The following is a 12699-nucleotide window of genomic DNA, read 5'->3' on the forward strand; positions in this document are numbered from 1 at the left end:
AAAAACAGGCTAGCAGTCGCTACAGACAGACTGTAAACAGACAAAGCCCTCACAAACAGGGTGTCCAAGCGGACCGCGTCACCAACATCGACTCCTTAAGAGTCTGACCAAGTCTTCAGTCTTCAGATGGGCTTTTTATACAGATGTTACTGATGCGTCATCAGAGAAGCATTGTTCCGGCAAACTTTGTCCAGGATTTGGTGTTTGAACCACTCATCAGTGTCCATCGATCCATATTGACTTGCCAGCTGTTCTGGTGTCACAAGATGCATTTTACACCTCATGTAACACATGACATGACATAAGTGCAGAATACAGGTTACCTCATGACACTTGGAGTAGTATGAGTTAAAACTACTAATTATACTATCATAAACCACTAAATGAAAAATTCCCGTCACACAGATGAATTCCTTTTTTAATATAAAACATTCATGAAGTTGATTACAGGATGAGCAGAAAGAGTCACTTATATTATGGTTTGGAAGAGCTTGAAGAGCTCATTTAGGATTTCACACATGGATGATAATTCCTTATAGTATCCTGTTGTTTCAGAGGCACTTTTCCCACAACAACAATACAGATCTTTGGAAAGGCCACTTTGGAGGAATAAAACTTGTGTGATATCTGAACGTTTCTTCAGTGAGGTTTAGAGTTTGGAGAATGCTATTGTCTTGAGAGGCTTCTTCTCCATGCCAGCCTGAGCTGATTTCATCACATCTTGAGTCTGAAGCATGCTCATGTTCCAGTTAGCCTGGAAAAGAAAGAACAAGGTATAGTTTGGCTAATCTGAAGGCATCTCCATGGTGATGCTGACCAAATACAGGTGGTGTTCTCACCATGTAGTCCAGTCCCTCTGCTACGCTGTGGTCTCTGGAATAGATGAGGTTGATTTTGGTGCCCTGCACGGCTACAGGGCTGCGGCTAGCGATGTCGTCGGCCATCTCCAGAGCTGCAGCCATCATGGCCTCCTTGTCTGCAAACACTCGGCTGGAGACGAAGTACGTTTTGATAAATCGGTGATAGTTGCTCTTTGAAATTGCAGAGTATCACAAAGTAGTGCTTTGTTAGTGTAGCTCAAGCAGTAGCATTCTGAAACCAACAAACAGGTAAGCCACTATGATTCCGTGGAGGATGCATTTACCTGACCAGTCCGCTGCTCTTGGCTTCGTCGGCATACATCTTCCTGGCAGTCAGAGCCAACTCGTTCACAAGGCTGGAGGAAGTCAAGGGTTTTTCCTTGGTTATTCTATTCTTTCCATCACATGTATTTCTACATATTGCCTGTTACTTTAAGTAAGAAGAGGATACAACTCTTTGGTTTTATTTTAACAGCTGTTTTACCTGCGGCTGCCGATGACTTTAGGAAGTCTCTGAAGGGTTCCAACGTCCGCTGCGAGTCCAATATCGACTTCCTGTAAAGCCGAACCACAAAGACAGCACTGACTGTAACAACATAACATCACCAGGAGTCTGTTGATACAATCTACTCTCTTTCCTATCAAATTATTATCAACCTTATTCATGTTTTTATTTTTACATTCTTATAACTAACTTCACCGTTGTGTAAAACCGTGGATATGACCGATAGTTTCATTTGATTATTTTTTTGCTTTGTATGAAGCCTCAAAACTGTCAAAAGCGGTAAATTATCATATAATTATCATCTGAATCACTTATTGGTTCCCCGTTTTCCTCAAAGAACATTTCCACGTTGTGATCATTAGATGGACATGTACACACCTTGACCTGGAACCAGGCGTCCTGGGTGCACAGACGGATGTCACACGCCGTGATCAGATCAACACCTGCAGCAGAGCAAAACATATATGAAGATCAAAGAATAAACTAGAGAAACATAAAGTGATATTTAAAACCTGCCAGACTTGTATGTGATATGAATATGTAATATAAATATAATATGATGCAAAAAAGTCAGTGTAACATACTTACATAATAGGGTAAATTATATAGTATGAGATATAAGGTTAAACATCATAATATAGTATAACATAATATAAATTATAGAACAGGGATAAAACAAAATAGAAAAAAAAATCTGTATGGTTATAATATTATTATTAAGTAGTATAATTTCTAAAATATTGATTAAAAATGTGCCAGCTACCAGACACCAAAAAAACAAGAGTGAAGCCCAAACCTAGCCAGCTGACCCACTAATCTGACTTTGTGACACACGTCTTTAAGATCTGAATTCATGGCTGCACTTTGTCAGTGTCATGGTGGCTTCCTACCTCCCCCAACACACGCTCCGTGGACGGCCACCACAACGGGCTTCGGACACTAGAAGAAGAAGAAAACGATCCTCAATAATGTCACAGCAACGTACACGGAAAACCCAACAGTTTCAATGCTCCACAGGTCTGACCTTCTCTATGACGGAGAACGTCTCCTGATACTTTGTGATTATTTTCCTCATGTTCCAGGACATTCTGGCTGCGTCATCGCCGTCCGGTTGGAGTACGTCGCTGGCCATGTCCATCAGGTCCAGACCTGGAGGGTAACAAAGCACAGAGAATAAATACAACTTAACTATGAGGATAGAATCATCAAAAACAGTGCGATACCCACCAGCTGTGAAGATCTTCCCGGCTCCAGAAACCACCACCACTCTGCAGTCTGGGTCCCCGGCTATCTCATTAAAGCACTCCACCATCTCACTGGGAGAAAAGACCCAAAAGCTCTGTGATAAATACAATATTACATACATATATATTGTATATTGCTTCGATCATAATGCTAGTGGTTTACTTTTTAAGTTTAACTTTTTATGTTTCGTGTAATGTTAGGATGAATTGTTAAAATGTGCTCACTGACTTAAAACAGTCAACCCAAGAAAAATGCACGAGGAATAGTGAGACGAGTACCAGGACATGGGAAAGGAAGACGAGTACCAGGACAAGGAATAGTGAGACGAGTACCATGACATGGGAAAGGAAGACGAGTACCAGGACAAGGAATAGAGAGACGAGTACCAGGACAAGGGAGAGTGAGAGGAGTACCAGGACAAGGAAGAGTGAAACGAGTACCAGGACATGGAAGAGTGAAACGAGTACCAGGACAAGGGATAGGAAGACGAGTACCAGGACAAGGGAGAGTGAGAGGAGTACCAGGAAAAGGAATAGTGAGACGAGTACCAGGACATGGAAGAGTGAAACGAGTACCAGGACAAGGGAGAGGAAGACGAGTACCAGGACAAGGAGTAGTGAGACGAGTAACAGGACATGGAAGAGGTAGACGAGTACCAGGACAAGGAAGAGTGAAACGAGTACCAGGACATGGAAGAGTGAAACGAGTACCAGGACAAGGAATAGAGAGACGAGTACCAGGACAAGGGAGAGTGAGAGGAGTACCAGGAAAAGGAATAGTGAGACGAGTACCAGGACATGGAAGAGTGAAACGAGTACCAGGACAAGGGAGAGGAAGACGAGTACCAGGACAAGGAGTAGTGAGACGAGTAACAGGACATGGAAGAGGTAGACGAGTACCAGGACAAGGAATAGTGAGACGAGTACCAGGACATGGAAGAGTGAAACGAGTACCAGGACAAGGGAGAGGAAGACGAGTACCAGGACAAGGAATAGTGAGACGAGTACCAGGACAAGGGAGAGGAAGACAAGTACCAGGACATGGAATAGTGAGACGAGTACCAGGACATGGAATAGTGAGACGAGTACCAGGACAAGGAATAGTGAGAGGAGTACCAGGACAAGGGAGAGGAAGACGAGTACCAGGACAAGCAATAGTGAGACGAGTACCAGGACAAGGAATAGTGAGACGAGTACCAGGACAAGGGAGAGGAAGACGAGTACCAGGACAAGGAATAGTGAGAGGAGTACCAGGACAAGTGAGAGGAAGACGAGTACCAGGACAAGGAATAGTGAGACGAGTACCAGGACAAGGAATAGTGAGACGAGTACCAGGACAAGGGAGAGGAAGACGAGTACCAGGACAAGGAATAGTGAGAGGAGTACCAGGACAAGGGAGAGGAAGACGAGTACCAGGACAAGGAATAGTGAGACGAGTACCAGGACAAGGAATAGTGAGACGAGTACCAGGACAAGGGAGAGGAAGACGAGTACCAGGACATGGAATAGTGAGAGGAGTACCAGGACAAGGAATAGTGAGACGAGTACCAGGACAAGGAATAGTGAGACGAGTACCAGGACAAGGGAGAGGAAGACGAGTACCAGGACATGGAATAGTGAGATGAGTACCAGGACAAGGAATAGTGAGACGAGTACCAGGACAAGGAATAGTGAAACGAGTACCAGGACATGGAAGAGGTAGACGAGTACCAGGACAAGGGAGAGGAAGACTACCATGTTATCTTGCAGTAATGACCTGTTGCAATACATTTTTTGTATTGAATTTCTACAGCAAAAAACCCCCAGAAAGCATGCATTTACTAAACCCAACTAATATGTAAAGACGCTTAAAGAAACGGCAGTGCAAAACACAATCTATGATCTATACGATATACTGTCTGTTGTATAAGGGCAGACCTGACACATACAATAATGCAGTTTCTGTAATTTCATCAGTTGGTGTTTTTTTATGACATTGTGCCAAGATTGACTAAATGTTCCTGTTGAAAGAGAACATCATGTGTTAGCGTTTGGTAGACATAGTGTATTGTGTTAGTGTATTATTGTATTTTGAAAAGTAATGTTGGAGTTTAGTTAGCAATGTGTGATTTTGAGCATGAAATTAACCGCTTTTCCAATTGTGTGTAAACTGTATTTAATATCTTTGACATATTCCAAAATCTAACACGTTACAGCCGTGGTCGTTGAAGACACACCTGGTAGCAATCTGCACTTCAAATATTCAGTACAATAAATTAGCCAACTCATGAAGTCAAAACTTATCCATATACTTGTTATTGTATTGCTCAATAAGGATGAAATCAGATCAATGCATTATAGGAATACTTCATCCCCAAAATGATAATTTGTACATTAATTAATAACCCTGTGTTACCTTGAATACAGCTTTCCCCTAATGCCTCCACGGTGAAAGGTCTTCATGAATGTTAAACTTGGCCCCCATTTATTTCAATTCATAATGACTTGTTAGAAAGTCAAGGTAACATGTGGTAACCGATTTACAAATTATCAATATGGGAGTGAAGTATTCCTTTAAACATGTCACCTTTAAAAAATGTTTTTTGTATTGTTTTTGGTGTCTCGGATAAATGACTGCAGAAGAATTGAAAGGGATTCCTGCCTCCAGAAAGCTTTGTTCATGGCGTTGCGTTTCGCAGGGCGGTTCAGTTCTACGTGTGTGACGGACTCTGCCGGGTGACTGATAGCCAGGGTGGTGTAAGGAGAGGAGGACATGGCTCGGACCACAGCCTGACTGGGCAGCCGGGACCTCCTGTCTGAGAGGAAGGAGACAGAATGACACAAACAGCATGGGGTCATTCCATGTGGAAACAGACACAAAAACATCAGAGATTTTGCTGAAAAGCGGTGAAAATATGCCTTATTTTACCAAACGAGGGAATCTGAAGTTTCAAGTCAATATCTCAAACGGTTTGCCCGTGGCGTCCATTTGAATTCACGACACAGGATATCCTCTGGGTCATTCCGTGTCATTTCATCAAATGCCTCCCACCTGACCATCTCAGAATGTCCTGAAAAAATTTGAGTACAAAGACACACTTGTTAATAGGACTAATCCAAAATATTAGGTCTCTACTGTCAACAGTTTTCTCATGAAACGTCATTGAATGAAGGGTAGTTTAGACGGTTTTTGGCATCATACTCTGAAAAGCCATTTTTAAACGACCTTATCTGGAAAACTATCTCACCTGTGGCCTTCAAAATGTCTACAGTGTATATCTGTTACTAATATCCTCCAGACATGGAATATCAGGGGTGTAGCTCAATGATAACCTAGTATGGTAGGTACTTAAAAAGGGGCTTGTTGAAATAAAGTAGTACATTTGAAGAGTGGCCTAGCTCCCATTTTTATAGATAAAAGACTTCTATCATTTCTGCCTCTATCTCTGGTGTTAGCTTAAACATTCTACAAAATATGGTCTCTCTTAGATTATTAGTTTCACAGATATTAAGGCTCAAAAATGGAAGTTAACACATCTTTGCCCAACTTCAGAGTCATATTCCAAAAAACTGACAACACGTATCTGGTCCAAACTTACTTTATTTGAAAGATCATATTCTTGTTAAAATCATATTAAAAAATCAGGAGGGTGTTTTGCCTCATTTTGTCGCAGTGATTTTTTTAAAATCCTGATATTGGTGGGTTTTTTGTGGCTGGTTTTGGTATTGCATGTCCTAATAGCCTAGCAGTAAACATCACAGGAGGGCAATTCAAATGTGTTTTTTACCATTTACCAAAGACTTACATGTGACTAAATGCTACTGATAAATTTAGCCTCACGAAAACATTAAAATGTAGCACAGTTGTAGTTACAGAGGCAATAAGTCCTTGAATGTGAGTTAAACATGCTGAAAGCAGCTTTTAATGTCTTAAATCATGAACAAACAGCATAATATTGAAGACTGTACATTTTGTCATACTGTAAGTATATAAATTACACAACCAAATCAAATAATAATCTTAATTTGAGCATGAGATTTTACATTACAGTACAAAAGTCTCCAAAGTTTGATATTGAATAACAGTTTGTCTCTATGCTCACTATGAGGGATCACTCATTTTTCATCTTTTAGATCCAATTCCTTCGTCACATTCATTAATTTGTCAGTCACAAATTGTCTAATGTACATCTCTGCTCTGTTGTGCTCATCTTTTTTGATGGCATACATGCGCCCAGTTTCTGTAGAGGGAACGTCAAATCTTGCAATTCTATGCTGCAGTGGGACATTGCACATGTCTTCTCTTCTTGGCCAGTAGAAACTCTTGGTAGGGTCATGTGGGTGCATGAACTGAACCAGTACATCTTCATCTGAAACATCTCTGATACTTCCTATCCACCATTTCTGATCATAACTCACATATTGTCTCATAGTGAGCATAGAGACAAACTGTTATTCAATATCAAACTTTGGAGACTTTTCTACTGTAATGTAAAATCTTTATGCTCAAATTAAGATTATTATTTGATTTGGTTGTGTAATTTATATACTTAAAGTATGACAAAATGTACAGTCTTCAATATTATGCTGTGTTTGTTCATGGTTTAAGACATTAAAAGCTGCTTTCACCATGTTTAACTCACATTCAAGGACGTATTGCCTCTGTAACTACAACTGTGCTACATTTTAATGTTTTCGTAAGGCTAAATTTATCAGTAGCATTTAGTCACATGTAAGTCTTTGGTAAATGGTAAAAAACACATTTGAATTGCCCTGCTGTGATGTTTACTTGTAGGATATTAAGACATGCAGTACCAAAAACGGACACAAAAACCCCACCAATATCAGGATTTTAAAAAATCACTGCGACAAAATGAGGCAAAACACCCTCCCGATTTTTTAATATGATTTTAAAAAGAATATGATCTTTCAAAAAAAGTAAGTTTGGACCTGATACTTGTCAGTTTTTTGGAATATGACTCTGAAGTTGGGCAAAGATGTGTTTACTTCCATTTTTGAGCCTTAATATCTGTGAAACTAATAATCTAAGAGAAACCATATTTTGTAGAATGTTTAAGCTAACACCAGAGATAGAGGCAGAAGTGATAGAAGTCTTTTATCTACAAAAATGGGAGCTCAGCCACTCTTCAAACGTACTACTTTATTTCAACAAGCCCCTTTTTAAGTACCTACCATACTAGGTTATCATTGAGCTATATCCCTGATATTCCATGTCTGGAGGCTATTAGTAACAGATATACTCTGTAAAAAAATTTGAAGGCCACAGGTGAGATAGTTTTCCAGATATTGCTGTTTAAAAATGGCTTTTCAGAGCATGATGCCAAAAACCGTCTAAACTACCCTTCATTCAATGATGTTTCATGAGAAAACTATTGACAGTAGAGACCTAATATTTTGGATTAGTCCTATTAACAAGTGTGTCTTTGTACTTGAATTTTTTCAGGACATTCTGAGATGGTCAGGTGGGAAGATTTTCAGAAATTTGATGAAATGACACGGAATGACCCCTCTGTTTATTGATCCTGACAGACACAGAGGATGATTGCATGGTGGAGCTCCACCATACGATCTTGCATGTTGTCTACAAACAAAAGGATCACAGGAGCGCTGCTGGTGTCCCTCAAACCACCGGTGCTCTTGTTGAGGGTAACTTAATCAAAAAGAAAAAAAAGTTCAGGCACTCAGGTGAGTTTGAAAAAGTTAAAAACCCTTTATTTTAGTGGGTAATTTGGGGTGTACACCCTGAGGAAGGCGCAAGCCGACACGCGTTGGTGTTTTATTTTAAAAAAAATTACCCACTAAAATAAATAAAAATAAAAATAAAGGGTTTTTAACTTTTTCAAACTCACCTGAGTGCCTGTACTTTTTTTCTTCTTGCATGTTGTCTGTTGACCTTTCACCCACAGAGCCCTGCAGAGCTTTTTAACTTTAGGTTTAACAACACCTTTAACAACAACAACAACAGCTTTAACAAAACAGAGGAGCCCCACAGAGGAGCTCCGCTGTGGAGCTCCTCTGTGGGGCTCCACCATACAACCTAGCATGTTGGCTGTCGACCTTTCACCCACAGAGCCCTGCAAAGCTTTTTAACTTTAGGTTTAACAACACCTTTAACAACAACAACAGCTTTAACAAAACAGAGGTGTTATAATAATTTTGTATAACCTCATGTCTTAAAGTTCTCTTTGTTCAGGTTACAGCTTTATGTGTTGAACTGTTTATTACTTTAGTATCCCCATGGCTGACCTACATGTTATCAGAGGCCTGGTGGTCATGATGTCTTGTTCTACATGAAGGTTAACTGTCAGTGACGCGTTATCTCCTGTGCCTTTAAAAGACTCAAGTCACAACAGTGATTTGAGCACTTCCTCTGTAGCATCCTCACACGTTGTTGCATTGTAACTGCTCCTCTTGATCAAGATTAAAGTCAGACGTCGACTTTACTTATGTCTCCGATCTCCTCCTTGGGTGAATTTATTCAGTTACGGGCAAATTCTTTTAACAAGAGGAGCCCCACAGAGGAGCTCCGCCGTGGAGCTCCACCATACAACCTAGCATGTTGGCTGTCGACCTTTCACCCACAGAGCCCCGCAAAGACGTTTAACGCGGTTGAATCATCATTTCTCTGAACCAATGCGAGCCAACATACCTGAAGAGCTAAGAATGATTATCAGGACGTTTCATGACAACACGATAACACGAGAAAAACAACAAACCACAGCATTACTTACATGTGGTGAGAGCGGATCTGACAAACACGGACCACATCGCCGTCTGGACGTTGCTCTCTCCAGGCAACCTGCTTCTACCTGCTTGTACGCTTCACCTTCTTCACCTGTCTGTCAGTGTCACTGTAGCTCGGTGCGCTGTTATCCAACGTTAGCTTGTAGCTACACGCACGTTAGCAATAGTAATTAACAGCTGTCCATTTGGTGCTAAAATGTGCTGCACGCCAGCAACTATGTACAAAGCGCCAAAACAGTAGTCTAAGTTAAGTTGCAGCCCACCATATATAACAGCATGCAACAAAAAACTTTTATTTTGACTTTGAGTGAACCCGTCCAGCAATAGGCTCAACCTCCTTGATACAGCCTGATACGGTGGCCGAGGAGGTTCAAAGTCGAGAGCCAAAGAACGCCTGAACGGGGCTGCTGCTGCGTGGTCCCGTGTTTTGATGACAGATTATATCTCTTATAGTGATATACTTTTTGTGACAAATACATCGATTTATATATAAAATGTTTCTGACATTCTATACTGTGACAATTTGAGGATATTTCTATGACATGCTATTCTATGATTTTTGATTACATTGTGTGGCATACTTTACTTTGACATTTTTATGACGTACTGTATAACTTTTTAGAACACTTTATTGTACTATTATGTAAATTTTCAGACAAGTAAGAATTTCTTTCGTTTTTTCAACATACTATACTAAAACAGTTTTTTCTAAATACTATACTATGACTTTTTTAGACATAATATGACATTTTTTGACATTATATACAATGACATTTTTTTGACATACTATGCTATGATTTTTTTATCCGACATTCTATACAATGGCTTTTCTTCGACACTATATTCATTTTGTTATCCTTGTTTTAGTTGTATGTCTATTACTGTGTGTGCATATTGAGAGCGACAAATATGCATATTGAGAGTGACAAAGTACTGGAGTCAAATTCCTTGTATGTGTTTACACTTACTTGGCCAATGAAGCTGATTATGACTTTAGTTTTTTTTTTCGACACACTATGCTATGACTTTTTCTTCAACATACTACACTTTACTTTTTTCGACATATTAACACATTTTTTTACATACTATACCATGACTCCTTTTTTTCAACATACTATACTATGATCGCTTTTTTAACCCTAACCCTAATCTGAGACTTTAGCCTCAATTAATTATGATTTAATTTTCATTTAATTTTTTTAATTTTGATGTTTTTTACTTCTGCCACCACTAGATGAATAGGCTGGGGCAAAGAAATCATATCCTGAATTAACGAACCCCAACTCCAAGCCTAACCCACTAACCCTAACCCTAATCTGAGACTATAGCCTCAATTAATTATGATTGAATTTTTTTAATTTTGATGTTTTTTACTTCTGCCACCACTAGATGAATAGGCTGGGGCAAAGAAATCATATCCTGAATTAGCGAACCCCAACTCCAAGCCTAACCCACTAACCCTAATCCTAACCCTAACCCACGGTGGAGCTCCACGGCAGAAGGGCCCTGGCGCCCCCCTCAGCTGCGCGAGTTTGACAGTGCGTGCACGTATGTCAAAACCAAAACACCATGGAAGGCTGAGGAATAGTCACCCGCTTATATTAATAATTATAATAATAGCGGCCTGCGGGCCAAATCCGGCCCGCAAGAACAAAGTGTCCAGCCCGTGCAGACCCAGTGACACTATGCAATAACCCCTGTCCATTGCCATTCTTCTGAGTTCTGAGTACATATTTGGCATAGCTGGAGCGTTCAAATCAGGAAAAAGGTGCAGCAGGTCCGATGACTCAGGTCTGGCTGTCGTAGGTAATAGTTGTTGTGGTGCAGCTTCAGGAGGTCTGTAGAGAGGAAGAGACCGTGCTTTGCCAGAGACACAGTCCAGGTCCTGGTGTACTCTGCCTGTGGGAAAATTAGCACACTGGGTTTTTAGTTCCCCACCCCCCTCTATGTTTATTCTTTTGTATGTCCCTGTACAATGCTGCTGTTTACAATCACTGCTATTCAACCTCAGTGAATTTTTTTTTCTTCAGAACTTTCTAATTGCTGCCTTAATTTATCTATCTGATTTAGACTGGAACTACCATTTGCTGGAAAACCATATTTTTCCCAAACCTCCAGGTACTCACATGTTCTGATTTGGGTGCTAACTCCTTGTTAGCTCTATAAATGCGTTCTCAGCTGCCGTCAATAGACTTTGGACTAAGCTCAGTTAGTCCAGATGCCAACCCTTGGTTAGCTTAACTTGATTAACGCGTCTGCAGACGCCGATGCGATAATAGACCCTTTTCTTAAACGCAAGTTATTTCCTTACTCGACCAGCGTGTCCCAGACATCATTGACAGACCCGTCCGCCCGTACGCAAGTAATACCCATTAGGCCTCTACTATTGAATATGATCAGATATTATGTCCTCACTTTTTAAGTTCTTTTCACTTTGGATTGCTGTGTCAAGGATTCCATGATGCACAACTGATTCAGGCGCCCTCCTTTCTAACCCCCGTTGGTCGGTTACGATCCTGGCGAGGAGAAGCTTTGGGCTCCGGAACCCAGTCTTCGGGTCCGGCTGCGCAGTTGACCTGTCAGTGTGTCTCAGGAAATCCTCGAAGTCAGCAGTTCCAGACGAGCCCCCATCCGTCGTTGCAACTGAAATATCAGTTTAGTCTCGTGCAGGTGAGAGTTTGGCAATGAAATACCATGTAATATCCGAATCTGAAGATCTTTTAATGCTGTAGCATGAGGCATTCCCAGTGCGACACAGGAATGACTGAAGAGTCACTGTTTCTGTTGGCACTTATAATCAATGTTGGGCAAGTTACTCTAAAAAAGTAACTAGTTAAAGTACTAGTTACTTCTCCCAGAAAGTAACTAAAGTAGTTACTGAGCTACAAATTCTAAAAGTAACTAGTTACTTTGTAAAGTAACTGTTGCGTTACTTTTTAAATAATTTTTAAATACTGATGTGTCAAATAATTTGGACCCCATCTCCATCCCTCTTTGACAGAAAATAAAATACATGTGCATGTTCAATTATTTATGATAAATCTGAGTATTATAATGAAATGGATACTCAATACATTACAAACAGAAATCCACAGGGCACAAATCTAAACAATTTTAATGTTGCTGTGGGAATGTGAGACTGGTATCCAATAAAATGTGATGGACTATTGTAGATTACTATGCTTATAGAGTGGATTGATAAAATTAAGTGTGTGTCTGATCTCACACTGCTCAACTTTGCTGCGCACAGCAGACTGTGATGCTACGTGTCCACAGGCAGCGGCGTTTCCCCGCTTCCCATTCATTGTCTATGTGAAAAGCAGTACAATCCATTCTGGTAGCGTCG

At 40.5% G+C, this 12699-nt stretch overlaps 1 protein-coding gene across 2 annotated transcripts; it reads right to left on the reverse strand.

The window, feature by feature from the left end:
- Positions 1-402: 402 nt before the first annotated feature.
- Positions 403-9704, reverse strand: ech1 (enoyl CoA hydratase 1, peroxisomal). 2 transcript variants are annotated; one of them, XM_084020107.1, is made up of 10 exons: positions 9341-9704; positions 5251-5400; positions 2593-2681; positions 2390-2514; positions 2256-2304; positions 1744-1808; positions 1345-1415; positions 1145-1216; positions 840-990; positions 403-754 (listed from the first exon to the last, which is right to left on the reverse strand). In XM_084020107.1, coding segments are annotated over exons 1-10 (879 nt in total). In that variant the 5' UTR covers positions 9343-9704; the 3' UTR covers positions 403-649. The 2 variants fall into 2 exon arrangements, with proteins under 2 accessions (XP_083876233.1, XP_083876232.1); XM_084020106.1 differs by having other exon boundaries at positions 5251-5404.
- Between the last annotated feature and the right edge of the window lie 2995 nt (positions 9705-12699).

The sequence above is a fragment of the Eutrigla gurnardus genome, assembly GCF_963514095.1.
Source record: "Eutrigla gurnardus genome assembly, chromosome: 10".
Lineage (NCBI taxonomy): Eukaryota > Metazoa > Chordata > Actinopteri > Perciformes > Triglidae > Eutrigla > Eutrigla gurnardus.